This window comes from Staurois parvus, unplaced genomic scaffold (genome assembly GCF_062004578.1).
Source record: "Staurois parvus isolate SC_StPar_1 unplaced genomic scaffold, SC_StPar_1.0 ptg000714l, whole genome shotgun sequence".
In the NCBI taxonomy this organism is placed as follows: domain Eukaryota; kingdom Metazoa; phylum Chordata; class Amphibia; order Anura; family Ranidae; genus Staurois; species Staurois parvus.
In genome coordinates this window covers 4312785-4337945 of record NW_028318510.1, presented here as the reverse complement: position 1 = coordinate 4337945, position 25161 = coordinate 4312785, and the positions used below count along the sequence as shown (strand labels likewise).

The following is a 25161-nucleotide window of genomic DNA, read 5'->3' as shown; positions in this document are numbered from 1 at the left end:
CACAGGTATTCTCCAATTGGATGTATACAGTACCACCATCAGTATCTGCGCTTACCTACACAGCACTGTACACCATCAGGCCACGACCATTACAACCTTGGCAGACTGACAACACCAGAAATCGAGCACTGGAGCGAATGTGGCGTAAGACCAAATATTACCAAGCATTCACCTGATATAAATCTGATGTCTTAACATACAATTCCTCCCTCCATGCTGCCAAACAAGCCTACTTTGTCACTCTCATCAATAGCTTGTCATCCAGTCCTCGTCTCTTGTCTACTTTTAACTCTCTACTTTCTCCACCTCCACCCAGTACCTCACTCACTGCTTAAGAGATTGCAAATCATTTCAAAAACAAGATTGACGCAATTCGTAGGGGCATCACCACTGCACAGACATCCATCCCACTTAGCATACCTTATACTAAACCTCCCTCAACACTTTCCTCTTTTGACCTTGCTACTACCGAAGAGGTCACTAAGGTTTTCTCAGAAGCCCATCTCACCACCTGCCCCCTGGATCCTGTCCCCTCACAACTACTACGGTCACCCTCTTCTTCCATCCTACGCTCCCTCACTCACATCTTCATTCTCTCCCTCTCTAACAGTGCCTTCCCCTCCCCTCTAAAGCATGCGCACATCACTCCCATACTTAAAAAGCCCTCCCTGGACCCCACCAACCTCAACAACTTAAGACCCATCTCCCTGCTCCTGTTTACTTCTAAACTCTTAGAAGACTTAGTCTACAATCGCCTGAGCTCCTACCTCACTGACGACAACCTTCTTGACTATTTACAGTCTGGCTTTCACTCACCCCACTGAAACTGCCCTACTAAAACTCACTAATGATCTACTAACTGCAAAAACCAATGGCCACTACTCCGTACTCTTACTACTTGACCTCTTTGCGGTTTTTGATACTGTTGACCATTCCCACCTCCTCAAAAAACTCCACTCTCCCTCTTCTCCTCCTACCTATCGCAGTGCTCCTTCAGTGTTACCTATAACTCTGCCTCCTCCTCTCCACTTCCTCTTTCTGTAGGGGTCCCTCAAGGTTCTGTCCTTGGACCCCTTCTCTTCTCCATCTACACCTCCTCCCTTGGTCACTTGATAAACTCCCATGGCTTTAAGTACCATCTCTATGCTAATGACACACAAATCTATCTTTATACCCCTCACCTCACCCCTTCAGTCTCTTCTCGCATTACTAACCTACTAAGCGACATATCAGCATGGATGTCACTTCACTTCCTCAAACTAAATCTTTCCAAATGGAGCTCATACTATTCCCTTCAGCCCATGCCCCCTCCCCTGACTTCTCCATCCAGATCAATAATACAACCATCAGTCCCTCCCCTCATGCCAGGGTACTAGGTGTAATCCTGGACTCCCATCTGTCCTTTCAGCCCCAAATCCAAACACTGTCAACATCTCCTAGATATGGCCGTTCTTAACCTCTGAAACCACTAAGCAACTTATTCACTCCCTTGTTATATCTCACCTTGACTATTGTCACTCCCTCCTCATTGGCCTACCTCATCGCAGGCTATCCCCTCTACAGTCCATCATTAATGCTGCTGCCAGACTCCTCCACCTTACTAACCGTTCCATATCTGCTAGAGATGAGCGAAGAAATGAAAAATTCGATTCGACTGATTCGGCGAATTCGTGGACAATATTCGATTCGAGTCGAATAAATTCGCTGTGAATTTAACTTAAAAAAGGGTGTTTCTAGGCTTCAGAGAGACTTAATATTAGTGCAGAACACTGTACCTTTAATTTAAATGCCCTTGGAGTCTGCTGGGGAAGAGAAATAATACTGTCAGTCAGTATGACATGCAGATGAGTGCCGTCGATCTTAGAATCACCGCACACTTCACTCATTTGGGCAGTCACGGGGCCAAAACCAGAGTGTGGAGCCACAGTGTGGCGGTGGAGGCAGCAGCAATGGGAGGCCATACAGCACCCTATGACAAAAATGGAAACCACCAGCAGTGTGAGGAGACCTGAAAGTGGCACATGGCAGAGTGTGGCGATAGAGACAGCAGCAATGGGAGGCCGTACAGGGACCCATGACACACTCTGGACCTGGCAGCAGCATGAGGAGGCGGTACAGGGGCCCATGACAGATTACGGGCCTGGCAGCAGCATGAGGAGTCGGTACAGGGGCCCATGGCAGATTACGGGCCTGGCAGCAGCAATGGGAGGCCGTACAGGGACCCATGACACACTCTGGACCTGGCAGCAGCATGGGGAGGCGGTACAGGGGCCCATGACAGATTACGGGCCTGGCAGCAGCATGAGGAGTCGGTACGGGGGCCCATGACACACTCTGGACCTGGCAGCAGCATGAGGAGGCGGTACAGGGGCGCATGACAGATTACGAGCCTGGCAGCAGCAACTTGGACAGGAGGACGTTCAGCTTCTGCACCGTCGGGTGCGTGCTCGCAAACTGTTGTCTCTTGGAAACGGATTCCAAGAAAGACTGCTGACGGAATCCGTGAAGAGGAGTAGCAGGAGAAGGAGCATCTGAACGAGCGGAATATGCCAACAAGCGACAACAGTGGCCCATGACAGATTACGGGCCTGGCAGCAGCATGAGGAGTCGGTACGGGGGCCCATGGCAGATTACGGGCCTGGCAGCAGCTATGGGAGGCCCGTAATCTGCCAGCACCCTATGACAAAAAATGGAACCCACCAGCAGTGTGAGGAGACCTGAAAGTGGCACATGGCAGAGTGTGGCGATGGAGACAGCAGCAATGGGAGGCCGTACAGGGACCCATGAGAGACTCTGGACCTGGCAGCAGCATGAGGAGGCGGTATAGGGGCCCATGGCAGATTAGGGGCCTGGCAGCAGCTATGGGAGGCCCGTAATCTGCCAGCACCCTATGACAAAAAATGGAACACACCAGCAGTGTGAGGAGACCTGAAAGTGGCACATGGCAGAGTGTGGCGATGGAGGCAGCAGCAATGGGAGGCCGTACAGGGACCCATGAGAGACTCTGGACTTGGCAGCAGCATGAGGAGGCGGTATAGGGGCCCATGGCAGATTAGGGGCCTGGCAGCAGCTATGGGAGGCCCGTAATCTGCCAGCACCCTATGACAAAAAATGGAACACACCAGCAGTGTGAGGAGACCTGAAAGTGGCACATGTTTGGGGCATGATTCATGGCGGATTTAGTCAGTTGTGTCAGGAACTGGTGGTTTGAAATCCAGACTAATCCACGCCTGATTCATTTTCACAAACGTGAGTCTCTCCACACTTTGGGTGGACAGTCGTGTCCTCCGCGGAGTTGCAATACCTCCTGCCGCACTAAACACGCGCTCCGATGCCACGCTACTGGCCGGGCATGACAGCCTTTCAAGGGCAAATTCAGCTAGTTGGGGCCAAAGGTCAAGTTTCGTTGCCCAGTAGTCAAGGGGATTGTCTACCTCGGTTGGCAGGGTGCTGTCCAAGTAGGCCTAAGCCTGTTGTTTGAGGTCCTGCTCCAGGTCCACCTGATGCTGCTGCTGCTGCTGCGGCTGGTTAGTAGTTTCCTCACTGCGCTGGTGAAGAAAGCTACTCATCATCGACTGCAGACTGAGGCAGCCGCTGCTGGTGGAGCTGCCACTGCTCCTACCACCCCACCCCTCCCCTGCTGCCATGGCAGCGGAACACGAGCGCACAGGGCCCACAGTGTCTGAGGATGGACGTTGGCGCAGACAGGCAGAGACCAGCTGACTACATAGGTGTTTTTTATAGTACGTTATTTTGGCCTCCCTCTCAGCAGGTGTGAAAAAGGCCACCATTTTTGAACGGTAGCGAGGGTCCAACAAGGTGGACAGCCAAAAGTCATCCCTCTGTCTGATGGTTATTATTCGGCTGTCGCTACGCAAGCAACCGAGCATGCTATGGGCCATTTGTGCCAAGGAATGCGAGGGACTCCCTGCCTCCATCTCCACAGCATACTGCCACGGTGCGTCTAGGTCCTCTGTCTCCTCTTCCTCCTCCTCTACCAGATGCTCCTGCTCCTCCACTCCTGTCCGCTGAGTGGAAAAACCACCCATTTCACTCAATAATTCCTGAGCACCAATGTCCTCCTCTACCTCCTCCTCTTCTTCCAGTCCTGCCCCCACAGGGGCCATGTGGCGTTGAGATCTGTGCGCCACGTCTACCGCACCCTGACCAGCCATTGTTAACAGCATTTGTTCCAGGACGTGCAACAGAGGAATGACGTCGTTCATCCCATAGTCCTGCCGACTCACGAATAGCGTGGCCTCCTCAAAGGGCCTGAGCAAGCGCAGGTGTCACGCATGAGCTGCCAATGGCTGACATCTAAGTTACACAGGGAGTACCTTTATCTGCTTTTAACATCAGGAAATCTGTGATGGCCTTTTGCTGTTCGTAAAGGCGGTCTAACATATGTAGGGTTGAATTCCACCTTGTTGCAACGTCACAGCATGAGGAGTCGGTATAGGGGCCCATGGCAGATTAGGGGCCTGGCAGCAGTTATGGGAGGCCCATAATCTGCCAGCACCCTATGACAAAAAATGGAACACACCAGCAGTGTGAGGAGACCTGAAAGTGGCACATGGCAGAGTGTGGCGATGGAGACAGCAGCAATGGGAGGCCGTACAGGGACCCATGAGAGACTCTGGACCTGGCAGCAGCATGAGGAGGCGGTATATAGGGGCCTACGGCAGATTAGGGGCCTGGCAGCAGCTATAGGAGGCCCGTAATCTGCCAGCACCCTATGTCAAAAAATTCAACACACCAGCAGTGTGTGAGGAGACCTGAAAGTGGCACATGGCAGAGTGTGGCGATGGAGACAGCAGCAATGGGAGGCCGTACAGGGACCCATGACAGACTCTGGACTTGGCAGCAGCATGAGGAGGCGGTATATAGGGGCTTATGGCAGATTAGGGGCCTGGCAGCAGCTATAGGAGGCCCGTAATCTGCCAGCACCCTATGTCAAAAAATTCAACACACCAGCAGTGTGAGGAGACCTGAAAGTGGCACATGGCAGAGTGTGGCGATGGAGACAGCAGCAATGGGAGGCCGTACAGGGACCCATGACAGACTCTGAACTTGGCAGCAGCATGAGGAGGCGGTATATAGGGGCCCATGGCAGATTAGGGGCCTGGCAGCAGCTATAGGAGGCCCGTAATCTGCCAGCACCCTATGTCAAAAAATTCAACACACCAGCAGTGTGAGGAGACCTGAAAGTGGCACATGGCAGAGTGTGGCGATGGAGACAGCAGCAATGGGAGGCCGTACAGGGACCCATGACAGACTCTGGACTTGGCAGCAGCATGAGGAGGCGGTATATAGGGGCCCATGGCAGATTAGGGGCCTGGCAGCAGCTATGGGAGGCCCGTAATCTGCCAGCACCCTATGTCAAAAAATTCTACACACCAGCAGTGTGTGAGGAGACCTGAAAGTGGCACATGGCAGAGTGTGGCGATGGAGACAGCAGCAATGGGAGGCCGTACAGGGACCCATGACAGACTCTGGACTTGGCAGCAGCATGAGGAGGCGGTATATAGGGGCCCATGGCAGATTAGGGGCCTGGCAGCAGCTATGGGAGGCCCGTAATCTGCCAGCACCCTATGTCAAAAAATTCAACACACCAGCAGTGTGTGAGGAGACCTGAAAGTGGCACATGGCAGAGTGTGGCGATGGAGAAAGCAGCAATGGGAGGCCGTACAGGGACCCATGAGAGACTCTGGACCTGGCAGCAGCATGAGGAGGCGGTATATAGGGGCCTATGGCAGATTAGGGGCCTGGCAGCAGCTATGTGAGGCCCGTAATCTGCCTGCACCCTATGTCAAAAAATTAAACACACCAGCAGTGTGAAGAGACCTGAAAGTGGCACATGGCAGCAGAGTGTGGCGATGGAGACAGCAGCAATGGGAGGCCGTACAGGGACCATGACAGACTCTGGACTTGGCAGCAGCATGAGGAGGCGGTATATAGGGGCCCATGGCAGATTAGGGGCCTGGCAGCAGCTATGTGAGGCCCGTAATCTGCCTGCACCCTATGTCAAAAAATTTAACACACCAGCAGTGTGAAGAGACCTGAAAGTGGCACATGGCAGCAGAGTGTGGCGATGGAGACAGCAGCAATGGGAGGCCGTACAGGGACCATGACAGACTCTGGACTTGGCAGCAGCATGAGGAGGCGGTATATAGGGGCCCATGGCAGATTAGGGGCCTGGCAGCAGCTATGTGAGGCCCGTAATCTGCCTGCAACCTATGTCAAAAAATTTAACACACCAGCAGTGTGAAGAGACCTGAAAGTGGCACATGGCAGCAGAGTGTGGCGATGGAGACAGCAGCAATGGGAGGCCGTACAGGGACCATGACAGACTCTGGACTTGGCAGCAGCATGAGGAGGCGGTATATAGGGGCCCATGGCAGATTAGGGGCCTGGCAGCAGCTATGTGAGGCCCGTAATCTGCCTGCACCCTATGTCAAAAAATTTAACACACCAGCAGTGTGAAGAGACCTGAAAGTGGCACATGGCAGCAGAGTGTGGCGATGGAGACAGCAGCAATGGGAGGCCGTACAGGGACCCATGAGAGACTCTAGACTTGGCAGCAGCATGAGGAGGCGGTATATAGGGGCCCATGGCAGATTAGGGGCCTGGCAGCAGCTATGTGAGGCCCGTAATCTGCCTGCACCCTATGTCAAAAAAATTAAACACACCAGCAGTGTGAAGAGACCTGAAAGTGGCACATGGCAGCAGAGTGTGGCGATGGAGACAGCAGCAATGGGAGGCCGTACAGGGACCCATGAGAGACTCTAGACTTGGCAGCAGCATGAGGAGGCGGTATATAGGGGCCCATGGCAGATTAGGGGCCTGGCAGCAGCTATGTGAGGCCCGTAATCTGCCTGCACCCTATGTCAAAAAATTAAACACACCAGCAGTGTGAAGAGACCTGAAAGTGGCACATGGCAGCAGAGTGTGGCGATGGAGACAGCAGCAATGGGAGGCCGTACAGGGACCATGACAGACTCTGGACTTGGCAGCAGCATGAGGAGGCGGTATATAGGGGCCCATGGCAGATTAGGGGCCTGGCAGCAGCTATGTGAGGCCCGTAATCTGCCTGCACCCTATGTCAAAAAATTTAACACACCAGCAGTGTGAAGAGACCTGAAAGTGGCACATGGCAGCAGAGTGTGGCGATGGAGACAGCAGCAATGGGAGGCCGTACAGGGACCATGACAGACTCTGGACTTGGCAGCAGCATGAGGAGGCGGTATATAGGGGCCCATGGCAGATTAGGGGCCTGGCAGCAGCTATGTGAGGCCCGTAATCTGCCTGCAACCTATGTCAAAAAATTTAACACACCAGCAGTGTGAAGAGACCTGAAAGTGGCACATGGCAGCAGAGTGTGGCGATGGAGACAGCAGCAATGGGAGGCCGTACAGGGACCATGACAGACTCTGGACTTGGCAGCAGCATGAGGAGGCGGTATATAGGGGCCCATGGCAGATTAGGGGCCTGGCAGCAGCTATGTGAGGCCCGTAATCTGCCTGCACCCTATGTCAAAAAATTTAACACACCAGCAGTGTGAAGAGACCTGAAAGTGGCACATGGCAGCAGAGTGTGGCGATGGAGACAGCAGCAATGGGAGGCCGTACAGGGACCCATGAGAGACTCTAGACTTGGCAGCAGCATGAGGAGGCGGTATATAGGGGCCCATGGCAGATTAGGGGCCTGGCAGCAGCTATGTGAGGCCCGTAATCTGCCTGCACCCTATGTCAAAAAATTAAACACACCAGCAGTGTGAAGAGACCTGAAAGTGGCACATGGCAGCAGAGTGTGGCGATGGAGACAGCAGCAATGGGAGGCCGTACAGGGACCCATGAGAGACTCTAGACTTGGCAGCAGCATGAGGAGGCGGTATATAGGGGCCCATGGCAGATTAGGGGCCTGGCAGCAGCTATGTGAGGCCCGTAATCTGCCTGCACCCTATGTCAAAAAATTAAACACACCAGCAGTGTGAAGAGACCTGAAAGTGGCACATGGCAGCAGAGTGTGGCGATGGAGACAGCAGCAATGGGAGGCCGTACAGGGACCATGACAGACTCTGGACTTGGCAGCAGCATGAGGAGGCGGTATATAGGGGCCCATGGCAGATTAGGGGCCTGGCAGCAGCTATGTGAGGCCCGTAATCTGCCTGCACCCTATGTCAAAAAATTTAACACACCAGCAGTGTGAAGAGACCTGAAAGTGGCACATGGCAGCAGAGTGTGGCGATGGAGACAGCAGCAATGGGAGGCCGTACAGGGACCATGACAGACTCTGGACTTGGCAGCAGCATGAGGAGGCGGTATATAGGGGCCCATGGCAGATTAGGGGCCTGGCAGCAGCTATGTGAGGCCCGTAATCTGCCTGCAACCTATGTCAAAAAATTTAACACACCAGCAGTGTGAAGAGACCTGAAAGTGGCACATGGCAGCAGAGTGTGGCGATGGAGACAGCAGCAATGGGAGGCCGTACAGGGACCATGACAGACTCTGGACTTGGCAGCAGCATGAGGAGGCGGTATATAGGGGCCCATGGCAGATTAGGGGCCTGGCAGCAGCTATGTGAGGCCCGTAATCTGCCTGCACCCTATGTCAAAAAATTTAACACACCAGCAGTGTGAAGAGACCTGAAAGTGGCACATGGCAGCAGAGTGTGGCGATGGAGACAGCAGCAATGGGAGGCCGTACAGGGACCCATGAGAGACTCTAGACTTGGCAGCAGCATGAGGAGGCGGTATATAGGGGCCCATGGCAGATTAGGGGCCTGGCAGCAGCTATGTGAGGCCCGTAATCTGCCTGCACCCTATGTCAAAAAATTAAACACACCAGCAGTGTGAAGAGACCTGAAAGTGGCACATGGCAGCAGAGTGTGGCGATGGAGACAGCAGCAATGGGAGGCCGTACAGGGACCATGACAGACTCTGGACTTGGCAGCAGCATGAGGAGGCGGTATATAGGGGCCCATGGCAGATTAGGGGCCTGGCAGCAGCTATGTGAGGCCCGTAATCTGCCAGCACCCTATGTCAAAAAATTTAACACACCAGCAGTGTGAAGAGACCTGAAAGTGGCACATGGCATGAGAGACTCTGGACCTGGCAGCAGCAGGAGGAGGCGGTATAGGGGCCCATGGCTGATTAGGGGCCTGGCAGCAGCTATGTGAGGCCCGTTATCTTGCAGCACCCTATGTCAAAAAATTTAACACACCAGCAGTGTGAAGAGACCTGAAAGTGGCACATGGCAGCAGAGTGTGGCGATGGAGACAGCAGCAATGGGAGGCCGTACAGGGACCCATGAGAGACTCTGGACCTGGCAGCAGCAGGAGGAGGTGGTATATAGGGGCCCATGGCAGATTAGGGGCCTGGCAGCAGCTATGTGAGGCCCGTAATCTGCCTGCACCCTATGTCAAAAAATTTAACACACCAGCAGTGTGAAGAGACCTGAAAGTGGCACATGGCAGCAGAGTGTGGCGATGGAGACAGCAGCAATGGGAGGCCGTACAGGGACCATGACAGACTCTGGACTTGGCAGCAGCATGAGGAGCGGTATATAGGGGCCCATGGCAGATTAGGGGCCTGGCAGCAGCTATGTTGAGGCCCGTAATCTGCCTGCAACCTATGTCAAAAAATTTAACACACCAGCAGTGTGAGAGACCTGAAAGTGGCACATGGCAGCAGAGTGTGGCGATGGAGACAGCAGCAATGGGAGGCCGTACAGGGACCATGACAGACTCTGGACTTGGCAGCAGCATGAGGAGGCGGTATATAGGGGCCCATGGCAGATTAGGGGCCTGGCAGCAGCTATGTGAGGCCCGTAATCTGCCTGCACCCTATGTCAAAAAATTTAACACACCAGCAGTGTGAAGAGACCTGAAAGTGGCACATGGCAGCAGAGTGTGGCGATGGAGACAGCAGCAATGGGAGGCCGTACAGGGACCCATGAGAGACTCTAGACTTGGCAGCAGCATGAGGAGGCGGTATATAGGGGCCCATGGCAGATTAGGGGCCTGGCAGCAGCTATGTGAGGCCCGTAATCTGCCTGCACCCTATGTCAAAAAATTAAACACACCAGCAGTGTGAAGAGACCTGAAAGTGGCACATGGCAGCAGAGTGTGGCGATGGAGACAGCAGCAATGGGAGGCCGTACAGGGACCATGAGAGACTCTAGACTTGGCAGCAGCATGAGGAGGCGGTATATAGGGGCCCATGGCAGATTAGGGGCCTGGCAGCAGCTATGTGAGGCCCGTAATCTGCCTGCAACCTATGTCAAAAAATTAAACACACCAGCAGTGTGAAGAGACCTGAAAGTGGCACATGGCAGCAGAGTGTGGCGATGGAGACAGCAGCAATGGGAGGCCGTACAGGGACCATGACAGACTCTGGACTTGGCAGCAGCATGAGGAGGCGGTATATAGGGGCCCATGGCAGATTAGGGGCCTGGCAGCAGCTATGTGAGGCCCGTAATCTGCCTGCAACCTATGTCAAAAAATTAAACACACCAGCAGTGTGAAGAGACCTGAAAGTGGCACATGGCAGCAGAGTGTGGCGATGGAGACAGCAGCAATGGGAGGCCGTACAGGGACCATGACAGACTCTGGACTTGGCAGCAGCATGAGGAGGCGGTATATAGGGGCCCATGGCAGATTAGGGGCCTGGCAGCAGCTATGTGAGGCCCGTAATCTGCCTGCAACCTATGTCAAAAAATTTAACACACCAGCAGTGTGAAGAGACTGAAAGTGGCACATGGCAGCAGAGTGTGGCGATGGAGACAGCAGCATGGGAGGCCGTACAGGGACCATGACAGACTCTGGACTTGGCAGCAGCATGAGGAGGCGGTATATAGGGGCCCATGGCAGATAGGGGCCTGGCAGCAGCTATGTGAGGCCCGTAATCTGCCTGCACCCTATGTCAAAAAATTAAACACACCAGCAGTGTGAAGAGACCTGAAAGTGGCACATGGCAGCAGAGTGTGGCGATGGAGACAGCAGCAATGGGAGGCCGTACAGGGACCATGACAGACTCTGGACTTGGCAGCAGCATGAGGAGGCGGTATATAGGGGCCCATGGCAGATTAGGGGCCTGGCAGCAGCTATGGGAGGCCCGTAATCTGCCAGCACCCTATGTCAAAAAATTTAACACACCAGCAGTGTGAAGAGACCTGAAAGTGCACATGGCATGAGAGACTCTGGACCTGGCAGCAGCAGGAGGAGGCGGTATAGGGGCCCATGGCTGATTAGGGGCCTGGCAGCAGCTATGTGAGGCCCGTTATCTTGCAGCACCCTATGTCAAAAAATTTAACACACCAGCAGTGTGAAGAGACCTGAAAGTGGCACATGGCAGCAGAGTGTGGCGATGGAGACAGCAGCAATGGGAGGCCGTACAGGGACCCATGAGAGACTCTGGACCTGGCAGCAGCAGGAGGAGGTGGTATATAGGGGCCCATGGCAGATTAGGGGCCTGGCAGCAGCTATGTGAGGCCCGTAATCTGCCTGCACCCTATGTCAAAAAATTTAAACACACCAGCAGTGTGAAGAGACCTGAAAGTGGCACATGGCAGCAGAGTGTGGCGATGGAGACAGCAGCAATGGGAGGCCGTACAGGGACCATGACAGACTCTGGACTTGGCAGCAGCATGAGGAGGCGGTATATAGGGGCCCATGGCAGATTAGGGGCCTGGCAGCAGCTATGGGAGGCCCGTAATCTGCCAGCACCCTATGTCCAAAAAATTTAACACACCAGCAGTGTGAAGAGACCTGAAAGTGGCACATGGCATGAGAGACTCTGGACCTGGCAGCAGCAGGAGGAGGCGGTATAGGGGCCCATGGCTGATTAGGGGCCTGGCAGCAGCTATGTGAGGCCCGTTATCTTGCAGCACCCTATGTCAAAAAATTTAACACACCAGCAGTGTGAAGAGACCTGAAAGTGGCACATGGCAGCAGAGTGTGGCGATGGAGACAGCAGCAATGGGAGGCCGTACAGGGACCCATGAGAGACTCTGGACCTGGCAGCAGCAGGAGGAGGTGGTATATAGGGGCCCATGGCAGATTAGGGGCCTGGCAGCAGCTATGTGAGGCCCGTAATCTGCCTGCACCCTATGTCAAAAAATTTAACACACCAGCAGTGTGAAGAGACCTGAAAGTGGCACATGGCAGCAGAGTGTGGCGATGGAGACAGCAGCAATGGGAGGCCGTACAGGGACCATGACAGACTCCTGGACTTGGCAGCAGCATGAGGAGGCGGTATATAGGGGCCCATGGCAGATTAGGGGCCTGGCAGCAGCTATGGGAGGCCCGTAATCTGCCAGCACCCTATGTCAAAAAATTTAACACACCAGCAGTGTGAAGAGACCTGAAAGTGGCACATGGCATGAGAGACTCTGGACCTGGCAGCAGCAGGAGGAGGCGGTATAGGGGCCCATGGCTGATTAGGGGCCTGGCAGCAGCTATGTGAGGCCCGTTATCTTGCAGCACCCTATGTCAAAAAATTTAACACACCAGCAGTGTGAAGAGACCTGAAAGTGGCACATGGCAGCAGAGTGTGGCGATGGAGACAGCAGCAATGGGAGGCCGTACAGGGACCCATGAGAGACTCTGGACCTGGCAGCAGCAGGAGGAGGTGGTATATAGGGGCCCATGGCAGATTAGGGGCCTGGCAGCAGCTATGTGAGGCCCGTAATCTGCCTGCACCCTATGTCAAAAAATTTAACACACCAGCAGTGTGAAGAGACCTGAAAGTGGCACATGGCAGCAGAGTGTGGCGATGGAGACAGCAGCAATGGGAGGCCGTACAGGGACCCATGAGAGACTCTGGACCTGGCAGCAGCAGGAGGAGGTGGTATATAGGGGCCTATGGCAGATTAGGGGCCTGGCAGCAGCTATAGGAGGCCCGTAATCTGCCAGCACCCTATGTCAAAAAATTCAACACACCAGCAGTGTGAGGAGACCTGAAAGTGGCACATGTTTGAGGCATGATTCATGGCGGATTTAGTCAGTTGTGTCAGGACTGGTGGTTTGAAATCCAGACTAATCCACGCCTGATTCATTTTCACAAACGTTGAGTCTCTCCACACTTTGGGTGGACAGTCGTGTCCTCCGCGGAGTTACAATACCTCCTGCCGCACTAAACACGCGCTCCGATGCCACGCTACTGGCCGGGCATGACAGCCTTTCAAGGGCAAATTCAGCTAGTTGGGGCCAAAGGTCAAGTTTTCGTTGCCCAGTAGTCAAGGGGATTGTCTACCTCGGTTGGCAGGGTGCTGTCCAAGTAGGCCCAAGCCTGTTGTTTGAGCTCCTGCTCCAGGTCCACCTGATGCTGCTGCTGCTGCTGCGGCTGGTTAGTAGTTTCCTCACTGCGCTGGTGAAGAAAGCTACTCATCATCGACTGCAGACTGAGGCAGCCGCTGCTGGTGGAGCTGCCACTGCTCCTACCACCCCACCCCTCCCCTGCTGCCATGCCAGCGGAACGCGAGCGCACAGGGCCCACAGTGTCTGAGGATGGACGATGGCGCACAAAGGCAGAGACCAACTGACTACATAGGTGGTTTTTATAGTACGTAATTTTGGCCTCCCTCTCAGCAGGTGTGAAAAAGGCCACCATTTTGGACCGGTAGCGAGGGTCCAACAAGGTGGACAGCCAAAAGTCATCCCTCTGTCTGATGGTTATTATTCGGCTGTCGCTACGCAAGCAACCGAGCATGCTATGGGCCATTTGTGCCAAGGAATGCGAGGGACTCCCTGCCTCCATCTCCACAGCATACTGCCACGGTGCGTCTGGGTCCTCTGTCTCCTCCCTCCTCCTCCTCTACCAGATGCTCCTGCTCCTCCACTCCTGTCCGCTGAGTGGAAAAACCACCCATTTCACTCAATAATTCCTGAGCACAAATGTCCTCCTCTACCTCCTCCTCTTCTTCCTGTCCTGCCCCCACAGGGGTCATGTGGCGTTGAGATCTGTGCGCCACGTCTACCGCACCCTGACCAGCCATTGTTAACAGCATTTGTTCCAGGACGTGCAACAGAGGAATGACGTCGTTCATCCCATAGTCCTGCCGACTCACGAATAGCGTGGCCTCCTCAAAGGGCCTGAGCAAGCGGCAGGTGTCACGCATGAGCTGCCAATGGCTGACATCTAAGTTACACAGGGGAGTACCTTTATCCGCTTGTAACATCAGGAAATCGGTGATGGCCTTTCGCTGCTCGTAAAGGCGGTCTAACATGTGTAGGGTTGAATTCCACCTTGTTGCAACGTCGCAGATCAGGCGATGCTGTGGAATTCCGTTCTGCCGCTGCAGCTCAATGAGGGTGTTCTTTGCGGTGTAGGAATGGCTGAAATGCATGCACAGTTTACGTGACATTTTAAGGATGTCTTGCAGTGGGATGGTGGATTTTAGGAACCGCTTGACAACCAGATTGAACACGTGAGCCATGCATGGCGCATGGCACAACCTTCCTTGACGCAGAGCAGACACCATGTTCTTTCCGTTGTCAGTCAACATGGTTCCGATTTTTAGTTTGCGCGGAGACAGCCATCTGTCGATTTCTCTGTTTCATTACACTCAGCAGTTCCTCCCCTGTGTGACTACGTTCGCCAAGGCATACCAGGTGCAGCACAGCGTGAACACCGTTGCGCCCTGCACATGTGATATGCCGGTCGGGTAATGGGACTTGGCACGGGGGTGGCGGCTGAGGACACGGCGGAAAAAGAGGTGGTAGAGGCGGACATGCTTGCTGGACCAAGGACGTGCAAACGTGGAGGCAAAAGCGTCGTGACCTGTCCAAGTTGCTGGTGCGGCTGTGCCGGCACCACGTTCACCCAGTGGCCGTAAATGACATGTACTGTCCCTGACCGTAGTTACAGCTCCACACGTCGGCGCTGCCGTGCACTTTGGCAGAGACCGACATGCTCAAAGACTGGCCCACCATCTCTTCTACATGTGAATGCAGGGCTGGCACTGCCTTTTGGGCAAAGAAATGACGGCTTGGCACTCTCCACCGCGGCGCGGCACAAGCCATCATTTCTCGGAAAGGTGCTGAGTCCACCAGTTGGAAAGGGAGGGACTGCAGCACCAGCAACTTGGACAGGAGGACGTTCAGCTTTTGCACCGTCGGGTGCGTGCTCGCAAACTGTTGTCTCTTGGATACGGATTCCAAGAAAGACTGTTGACGGAATCCGAGAAGAGGAGTAGCAGGAGAAGGAGCATCTGAACGAGCGGAAGATGCCAATGAGCGACAACTCCCCTCAGCAGAGGTGTTGGAGCCTTGACTGGCTGATAGAGGGCGATTGACGACGTCGGGTGACGGAGCAAGTAACGGAGCGGGTGATGGAGCGGGGGCTGGGGCAGGCAGAACCGCCGTATGTTTATCACGGTTTTCCCAGGCCACCGAATGGTGACGCTGCATATGCTGACGCAACGCTGTAGTCCCAACATGGGCCCCCTGGCCACGCTTGCATTTCTGGCCACATAGTCGACATACGGCTACGTTTACTTCCTCGGGCGGCTTGAGGAAAAATTGCCACACCACCGAGTAGGAAACTTTGCCCCCGCTACTCTTCACTGGCTGACTGCTACTTCCTCCGTGCGCACCGGCACCACTACTGGCCGTGGTGGTAGGCTGCAGTGGAGCTGGTGCTCTACTCCGTGGACGTTTGGCTCCACTGACACTGATGCGACCCTGCTGCTGTCTCCTGGGCAACCCACCGACTGTTTTGCTCGCTGCCAAGCTGCCACCCTCTTCTCCTGATGATGCGGAAGAAATTGCCTGATGACGACGAGGCTGCCAAGTGCGATCAACCTCCTCATCATCAAGTAGGGTCTCCGCCTCACTACTAGCCCCCTCGGCTGCGTCTGGGTCAGGAGACAGACCTGTCTCTAGACCGGCTACCGAGCCACTCTCCTCGCCAGTACTTGTTCGCTTGGCTGCTGAAAAGGCCGATGTCTCCCCCCGTTCCTGACCGCCCTCTGTTAGCTCTTCCTCACTGTACAGTGGGGCTGAGCCCACAGCATGCGATACTTCGCTTGGTGAGGGAACAGCAAAGGACAGGGGCAGGTAGAGGACACGTGATTTCAGTGGGCTTGGTCCCGGGCCATGCCAACTAACGGTTGTGTCTGACGTACCCACCGACCGTTGGCTGTAGGTGTCAGAGGTGACCTGGGAAGAGGAAGACGACCGAGCCAACCAATCAATGACGGCAGGGTTGTCGGTGGAGACACGACCGCTGGATGACACCGGGAGCACTGGCCTCTGGCTGCGAATACTGCTGCCTCGACCCCTTCCTCTGCTGCCACGTCTGCTTGCTCCTAAAACATTGCCTCCTCTGCCACTCCTCTGCATGTTGTCTGACATACTATTTAATTCAACGATTAGGTGTCCCTGAGTAACAATTCTCTGGCACTCAGTAACAATTCTGTCTGTCCCTGAGTATGAATTCTGTGGCCCTGAGTAACAATTCTGTGTCTGTGCGAGTAACAATTCTGTGTCTGTGCGAGTAACAATTCTGTGTCTGTGCAAGTAACAATTTTGTGTCTGTGCGAGTAACAATTCTCTGGCACTCAGTAACAATTCTGTCTGTCCCTGAGTAACAATTCTCTGGCACTCAGTAACAATTCTGTCTGTCCCTGAGTAACAATTCTCTGGCACTCAGTAACAATTCTGTCTGTCCCTGAGTAACAATTCTCTGGCACTCAGTAACAATTCTGTCTGTCCCTGAGTAACAATTCTCTGGCACTCAGTAACAATTCTGTCTGTCCCTGAGTAACAATTCTCTGGCACTCAGTAACAATTCTGTCTGTCCCTGAGTAACAATTCTCTGGCACTCAGTAACAATTCTGTCTGTCCCTGAGTATGAATTCTGTGGCCCTGAGTAACAATTCTGTGTCTGCGCGAGTAACAATTCTGTGTCTGTGCAAGTAACAATTTTGTGTCTGTGCAAGTAACAATTTTGTGTCTGTGCGAGTAACAATTCTCTGGCACTCAGTAACAATTCTGTCTGTCCCTGAGTATGAATTCTGTGGCCCTGAGTAACAATTCTGTCTCTGTGCGAGTAACAATTCTGTGTCTGTGCAAGTAACAATTTTGTGTCTGTGAGAGTAACAATTCTCTGGCACTCAGTAACAATTCTGTCTGTCCCTGAGTAACAATTCTCTGGCACTCAGTAACAATTCTGTCTGTCCCTGAGTATGAATTCTGTGGCCCTGAGTAACAATTGTGTGTCTGTGCAAGTAACAATTCTGTGTCTGTGCAAGTAACAATTTTGTGTCTGTGAGAGTAACAATTCTCTGGCACTCAGTAACAATTCTGTCTGTCCCTGAGTAACAATTCTCTGGCACTCAGTAACAATTCTGTCTGTCCCTGAGTATGAATTCTGTGGCCCTGAGTAACAATTGTGTGTCTGTGCAAGTAACAATTCTGTGTCTGTGCAAGTAACAATTTTGTGTCTGTGAGAGTAACAATTCTCTGGCACTCAGTAACAATTCTGTCTGTCCCTGAGTAACAATTCTCTGGCACTCAGTAACAATTCTGTCTGTCCCTGAGTAACAATTCTGTCTGTCCCTGAGTATGAATTCTGTGGCCCTGAGTAAGAATTCTCTGGCACTCAGTAACAATTCTGTCTGTCCCTGAGTATGAATTCTGTGGCCCTGAGTAACAATTGTGTGTCTGTGCAAGTAACAATTCTGTGTCTGTGCAAGTAACAATTTTGTGTCTGTGAGAGTAACAATTCTCTGGCACTCAGTAACAATTCTGTCTGTCCCTGAGTAACAATTCTCTGGCACTCAGTAACAATTCTGTCTGTCCCTGAGTATGAATTCTGTGGCCCTGAGTAACAATTCTGTCTCTGTGCGAGTAACAATTCTGTGTCTGTGCAAGTAACAATTTTGTGTCTGTGAGAGTAACAATTCTCTGGCACTCAGTAACAATTCTGTCTGTCCCTGAGTAAGAATTCTCTGGCACTCAGTAACAATTCTGTCTGTCCCTGAGTAACAATTCTCTGGCACTCAGTAACAATTCTGTCTGTCCCTGAGTAACAATTCTGTCTGTCCCTGAGTATGAATTCTGTGGCCCTGAGTAAGAATTCTCTGGCACTCAGTAACAATTCTGTCTGTCCCTGAGTATGAATTCTGTGGCCCTGAGTAACAATTGTGTGTCTGTGCAAGTAACAATTCTGTGTCTGTGCAAGTAACAATTTTGTGTCTGTGAGAGTAACAATTCTCTGGCACTCAGTAACAATTCTGTCTGTCCCTGAGTAACAATTCTCTGGCACTCAGTAACAATTCTGTCTGTCCCTGAGTATGAATTCTGTGGCCCTGAGTAACAATTCTGTCTCTGTGCGAGTAACAATTCTGTGTCTGTGCAAGTAACAATTTTGTGTCTGTGAGAGTAACAATTCTCTGGCACTCAGTAACAATTCTGTCTGTCCCTGAGTAAGAATTCTCTGGCACTCAGTAACAATTCTGTCTGTCCCTGAGTAACAATTCTCTGGCACTCAGTAACAATTCTGTCTGTCCCTGAGTAACAATTCTGTCTGTCCCTGAGTATGAATTCTGTGGCCCTGAGTAAGAATTCTCTGGCACTCAGTAACAATTCTGTCTGTCCCTGAGTATGAATTCTGTGGCCCTGAGTAACAATTGTGTGTCTGTGCAAGTAACAATTCTGTGTCTGTGCAAGTAACAATTTTGTGTCTGTGAGAGTAACAATTCTCTGGCACTCAGTAACAATTCTGTCTGTCCCTGAGTAACAATTCTCTGGCACTCAGTAACAATTCTGTCTGTCCCTGAGTAACAATTCTCTGGCACTCAGTAACAATTCTGTCTGTCCCTGAGTAACAATTCTCTGGCACTCAGTAACAATTCTGTCTGTCCCTGAGTAACAATTCTCTGGCACTCAGTAACAATTCTGTCTGTCCCTGAGTAACAATTCTGTCTGTCCCTGAGAATGAATTCTGTGGCCCTGAGTAAGAATTCTCTGGCACTCAGTAACAATTCTGTCTGTCCCCGAGTAAAAATTCTGTGGCCCTAATAACGTTTCTGTGGCCCTAAGTAACAATTCTCTGGCACTGAGTAACAATTCTGTCTGTCCCTGAGTATGAATTCTGTGGCCCTAACTAGCGTTTCTTTGTCCCTAAATAACGATTCTGTGGCCCTCATTAACAAGTCTGTGTCCCTGAGTAATGGTTCTCTGTCCCTAAGTAACTTCTCTCTGTCCCCAATTCTCGTTTCTGTGGCCCTAACTCTGTCCCTGTCCCTAGTACAGAGCGGTCTGCCTCTGTTCAATGACTGCAGGCAAATGAAGATTTCCAAAATGGCCGCTATATATACCTCGACCATTACACAGTGCTGGCTGGCTGGCTGCTGATTGGCTGATGCGATCACATGTCGTTGAGGAATGCATTATGGGGCAGCGCGCCTTGTCTGCGCGCCTTCCCCGACATCCCCGCTCCGTCGCCGCACATGTCAGCCGCCATTTTCTGAAAAATTTCGATTCGCGCGTCCGAATTAGGCTGTTTTTCGGATTCGGCACGAATCGAAATTTTTCCGATATTCGACTCGAATTCCACTTCGGATACTTCGATTCGCTCATCTCTAATATCTGCCATCCCTCTTTGCCAATCCCTCCACTGGCTTCCCATTGCCCAACGGATAAAATTTGAAACATTAACAATAACATATAAAGCCATTTATAACTCTGCCCCAAATTACATCAGCAATCTTTTCTCCAAATATCACCCCCGTCCTCTCCGCACAACCTCCTGCTCTCTAGCTCCCTTGTCTCCTCCTCTCATCTCCAGGACTTCTCCAGAGCCTCCCCCATCATCTGGAAATCTCTCCCCCAATTTATCAGACTATTGCCTATTCTGCTCACTTTTAGGTGATCTCTGAAAACCTATCTCTTCAGGGAAGCCTATCCTGCCCTCAACTAATAATGGAATCTTCTACTCCTCCTACCAGTCCATCCCCCACAGTTACTACCTCTTGCACCACTAGCCCCTCCCTCCTAGATTGTAAGCTCCAAGGATCAGGGCCCTCCTATCCCTCTTGTATTGAACTGTATAGTTGCTGTATTGTCTCCCTTATATTGTAAAGCGCTGAGCAAATTGTTGGCGCTATATAAATCCTGTACAATAATAATCATCATCATAGGGTCCTCCACTGTTCCTACCACTCCATCTCCCACAGCTATCTCCTCCTGTACCACCATCCCCTCCCTCCTAGATTGTAAGCTCAAAAGAGCAGGGCCCTCAATCCCCTCATGTATCACATTGTATTGTTCTGTCACATGTTCTGTCCCCCTCTGTAATGTACAGCGCTGAGCGAACTATTGGCGCTTTATAAATAATGTATAATAATAATAATAATAATAGGGTCCAACCACTGATGTACTCAGCATTGTACTTGTTACTGCCTCATTACCCGTGTACTCAGCACATCCTCCTCATCACTCAGCTATCCAGTCAGGACAGCATTGTGCACCTGTCCACCAAAAACACTCTAGGCTGTCCCAATGTCCACTATGAAGTACACAGCTCCGTACCCCCACTGATGTAAACAAATAAAACGAACCCCTCACTGCTGCATCACTGATATATTCCTCCTCCTCCGACCATATACAGAGCACGGCGCGCGACCCCCCCGTCAACCATATACAGAGCACGGCGCGCGACCCACCCCCCGTCAACCATATACAGAGCACGGCGCGCCCCGCTCCATCACCCATATACAGAGCACAACACGCCCCCCTCCGTCACTCATATACAGGGCACGACACTTCCCCCCTCCATCTGATATACAGAGCATGGCGCACCCCCCCTCCCCCTCGATTGCCTATATACAGAGCACGGCGCCCCCCTCCATCGCCTATATACAGAGCACGGCTCGCGCACACACACCACCCCCCACCCATCGCCAATATACAGAGCACGGCGCTCCCCCTCCATCGCCTATATACAGAGCACGGCGCTCCCCCCTCCATCGCCTATATACAGAGCACGGCGCTCCCCCCTCCATCGCCTATATACAGAGCACGGCGCTCCCCCCTCCATCGCCTATATACAGAGCACGGCGCTCCCCCCTCCATCGCCTATATACAGAGCACGACGCTCCCCCCTCCATCGCCTATATACAGAGCACGGCGCTCCCCCTCCATCGCCTATATACAGAGCACGGCGCTCCCCCTCCATCGCCTATATACAGAGCACGGCGCTCCCCCATCGCCTATATGCAGAGCACGGCGCTCCCCCATCGCCTATATGCAGAGCACGGCGCTCCCCCCCATCGCCTATATGCAGAGCACGGCGCTCCCCCCTCCATCTGATATACAGAGCACGGCGCTCCCCTCTCCATCGCCTATATACAGAACACGGCGCCCCCCCCCTCCATCGCCTATACACAGAGCACGGCGCTTCCCCCTCCATCGCCTATACACAGAGCGCGGCGCTCACCCCCCCCCCTTCCATCGCCTATACACAGAGCACGGCGCTCCCCCTCCGTCGCCTATACACAGAGCGTGGCGCTCCCCCTCCGTCGCCTATACACAGAGCGCGGCGCTCCCCCCTCCGTCGCCTATACACAGAGCGCGGCGCTCCCCCCTCCGTCGCCTATACACAGAGCGCGGCGCTCCCCCCTCCGTCGCCTATACACAGAGCGCGGCGCTCCCCCCTCCGTCGCCTATATACAGAGCGCGGCGCTCCCCCCCCCCCTCCGTCGCCTATATAAAGAGCGCGGCGCTCCCCCCCTCCGTCGCCTATATAAAGAGCGCGGCGCTCCCCCCCTCCGTCGCCTATATAAAGAGCGCGGCGCTCCCCCCCCCTCGCCTATATAAAGAGCGCGGCGCTCCCCCCTCCGTCGCCTATACAAAGAGCGCGGCGCTCCCACCCCCCCTCCGTCGCCTATACACAGAGCGCGGCGCTTTCCCCCCTCCGTCGCCGATACACAGAGCGCGGCGCTCCCCCCCTCCGTCGCCGATACACAGAGCGCGGCGCTCCCCCCTCCGTCGCCGATACACAGAGCGCGGCGCTCACCCCCCCCCCCTTCCGTCGCCTATACACAGAGCGCGGCGCTCCCCCTCCGTCGCCGATACACAGAGCGCGGCGCCCCCCCCCCCCCTCCGTCGCCGATACACAGAGCGCGGCGCCCCCCCCCTCCGTCGCCGATACACAGAGCGCGGCGCCCCCCCCCCTCCGTCGCCGATACACAGAGCGCGGCGCTCCCCCCTCCGTCGCCGATACACAGAGCGCGGCGCTCCCCCCTCCGTCGCCGATACACAGAGCGCGGCGCTCCCCCCTCCGTCGCCGATACACAGAGCGCGGCGCTCCCCCCTCCGTCGCCGATACACAGAGCGCGGCGCTCCCCCCTCCGTCGCCGATACACAGAGCGCGGCGCTCCCCCCTCCGTCGCCGATACACAGAGCGCGGCGCTCCCCCCTCCGTCGCCGATACACAGAGCGCGGCGCTCCCCCCTCCGTCGCCGATACACAGAGCGCGGCGCTCCCCCCTCCGTCGCCGATACACAGAGCGCGGCGCTCCCCCCTCCGTCGCCGATACACAGAGCGCGGCGCTCCCCCCTCCGTCGCCGATACACAGAGCGCGGCGCTCCCCCCTCCGTCGCCGATACACAGAGCGCGGCGCTCCCCCCTCCGTCGCCGATACACAGAGCGCGGCGCTCCCCCCTCCGTCGCCGATACACAGAGCGCGGCGCTCCCCCCTCCGTCGCCGATACACAGAGCGCGGCGCTCCCCCCTCCGTCGCCGATACACAGAGCGCGGCGCTCCCCCCTCCGTCGCCGATACACAGAGCGCGGCGCTCCCCCCTCCGTCGCCGATACACAGAGCGCGGCGCTCCCCCCTCCGTCGCCGATACACAGAGCACGGGGCTCCCCCCTCCGTCCCCTATATACAGAGCACGGGGCTCCCCCCTCCGTCACCTATATACAGAGCACGGCGCTCCCCCCTCCATCACCTATATACAGAGCACGGGGCTCCCCCCTCCGTCGCCGATACACAGAGCACGGGGCTCCCCCCTCCGTCCCCTATATACAGAGCACGGGGCTCCCCCCTCCGTCACCTATATACAGAGCACGGCGCTCCCCCCTCCATCACCTATATACAGAGCACGGGGCTCCCCCCTCCATCACCTATATACAGAGCACGGCGCTCCCCCCTCCATCACCTATATACAGAGCACGGCGCTCCCCCCTCCATCACCTATATACAGAGCACGGGGCTCCCCCCTCCATCACCTATATACAGAGCACGGCGCTCCCCCCTCCATCACCTATATACAGAGCACGGGGCTCCCCCCTCCATCACCTATATACAGAGCACGGCGCTCCCCCCTCCATCACCTATATACAGAGCACGGGGCTCCCCCCTCCATCACCTATATACAGAGCACGGCGCTCCCCCCTCCATCACCTATATACAGAGCACGGCGCTCCCCCCTCCATCACCTATATACAGAGCACGGGGCTCCCCCCTCCATCACCTATATACAGAGCACGGGGCTCCCCCCTCCATCACCGATATACAGAGCACGGGGCTCCCCCCTCCATCACCGATATACAGAGCACGGGGCTCCCCCCTCCATCACCGATATACAGAGCACGGGGCTCCCCCCTCCATCACCGATATACAGAGCACGGGGCTCCCCCCTCCATCACCTATATACAGAGCACGGGGCTCCCCCCTCCATCACCGATATACAGAGCACGGGGCTCCCCCCTCCATCACCTATATACAGAGCACGGGGCTCCCCCCTCCATCACCGATATACAGAGCACGGGGCTCCCCCCTCCATCACCTATATACAGAGCACGGGGCTCCCCCCTCCATCACCTATATACAGAGCACGGGGCTCCCCCCTCCATCACCTATATACAGAGCACGGGGCTCCCCCTCCATCACCGATATACAGAGCACGGGGCTCCCCCCTCCATCACCGATATACAGAGCGGTGGTCGCACTCACTCGGGTGGGTAGAGCCTCAGCTCCTCTACGTCCCCCAGGAAGGAGAAGAGGGTCCGCATCTGCTCGCTGGTGACGGCGGCGGACAGGTTGGTGACCTGAATGACGGTGGTGGGCCCGGTGCTCATGGCGGAGGTGATGACAGATGCCGGAGCCGGACCGACACTGGCGCGCTCCCGCCTCAACGCTTCAACCAGCAAGCTGAAACAAGCCCGAGTATAGAACATCCTCCCAACTAGTCCCCGTCCGCATCCTCCAACCAGCGCCCTCTGATGGCCGCACACTGAATGACAGCACGGGGCGGGGCCCCCCTCCTGTCCTGCCAGTCCTTGAGTGGAAGACGCTCTGTGCAGGTGGAGGACCACCCATCTCTATGGTGTTTACACTGACACTCATAGAGGCTGAATCATGTCAGGGACATTCACATCACTACAAATCTGTAACTGAGCTGCTTAGGGCGATTGAAGCCATATTAGTGCCCAAAATAATGATTAGGGCTGGACTGAGCAGAAGGGGACAGCCAGCATGCTTGTGCTTAGAATTAAACTGAGACTTGCCGCCCTTCTGAAAAGCAATCTGCAGTGGGTTGCATTTCGGAGGCATTTGACAGACAGGAGTCAATTTGTTGCTGGCTTGTAAGTGGGTGAGAACTAGCTGGTCAGGTGCTGCACCAGACGGGAAGGCTGGGCTTCACTTAGTGCCTGGGATTGTCGTTTGGTGGGATCTGTGGGTCCGACCCATATGCTCTTGTGGACATAGAAAGGGACAGTGGGCCAAAGCCGGAGAGAGAGGGAGGAAGGGCAGTTGTGGATGAGAAGAGTCTGGGAGAGAGAGGAGAAGATTCTCCTGAGGAAGTTGGAGAGCTCCACACCTGAAAGATGGGAAGGTCACCCCAGATGGGGTTCACCCCAAGATCCCAGCTACTGGGGAGTGCCACTAATGGAGCTTTAGTCACATGGACTCTACCTTTGCAGGTATGCCGGGGCAGCACATAGCCTGATCAGGACTAGGGATAATGACAGCTTTATTGAAGTTCTGGTGGCCAGTCTGCTTTGGACCCTTTTGTATGGGGCATGACATTCTGCAGTAAAATGATGAAATGTACCTTTTGCCTGGTCTGAAATCCTAGAAAGCAGCATTGCATGTAACCAGTACACACTTATGCTACAGCTTGGGGCACGGACATATGGGGGGTGAAGA

General features: G+C 54.4%; 1 protein-coding gene across 1 annotated transcript in view; it reads right to left on the bottom strand.

Moving 5' to 3' along the window:
* SREK1 (splicing regulatory glutamic acid and lysine rich protein 1) overlaps positions 1 to 24170 on the bottom strand; it is a 114988-nt gene extending 90818 nt beyond the window's left edge. The window contains exon 1 of the mRNA XM_089653474.1: positions 23965 to 24170. Coding sequence (XP_089509600.1) covers positions 23965 to 24089 — 125 coding nt within the window. The 5' untranslated portion in view covers positions 24090 to 24170. The remainder of the gene's footprint in view (positions 1 to 23964) is intronic.
* Positions 24171 to 25161: the final 991 nt, after the last annotated feature.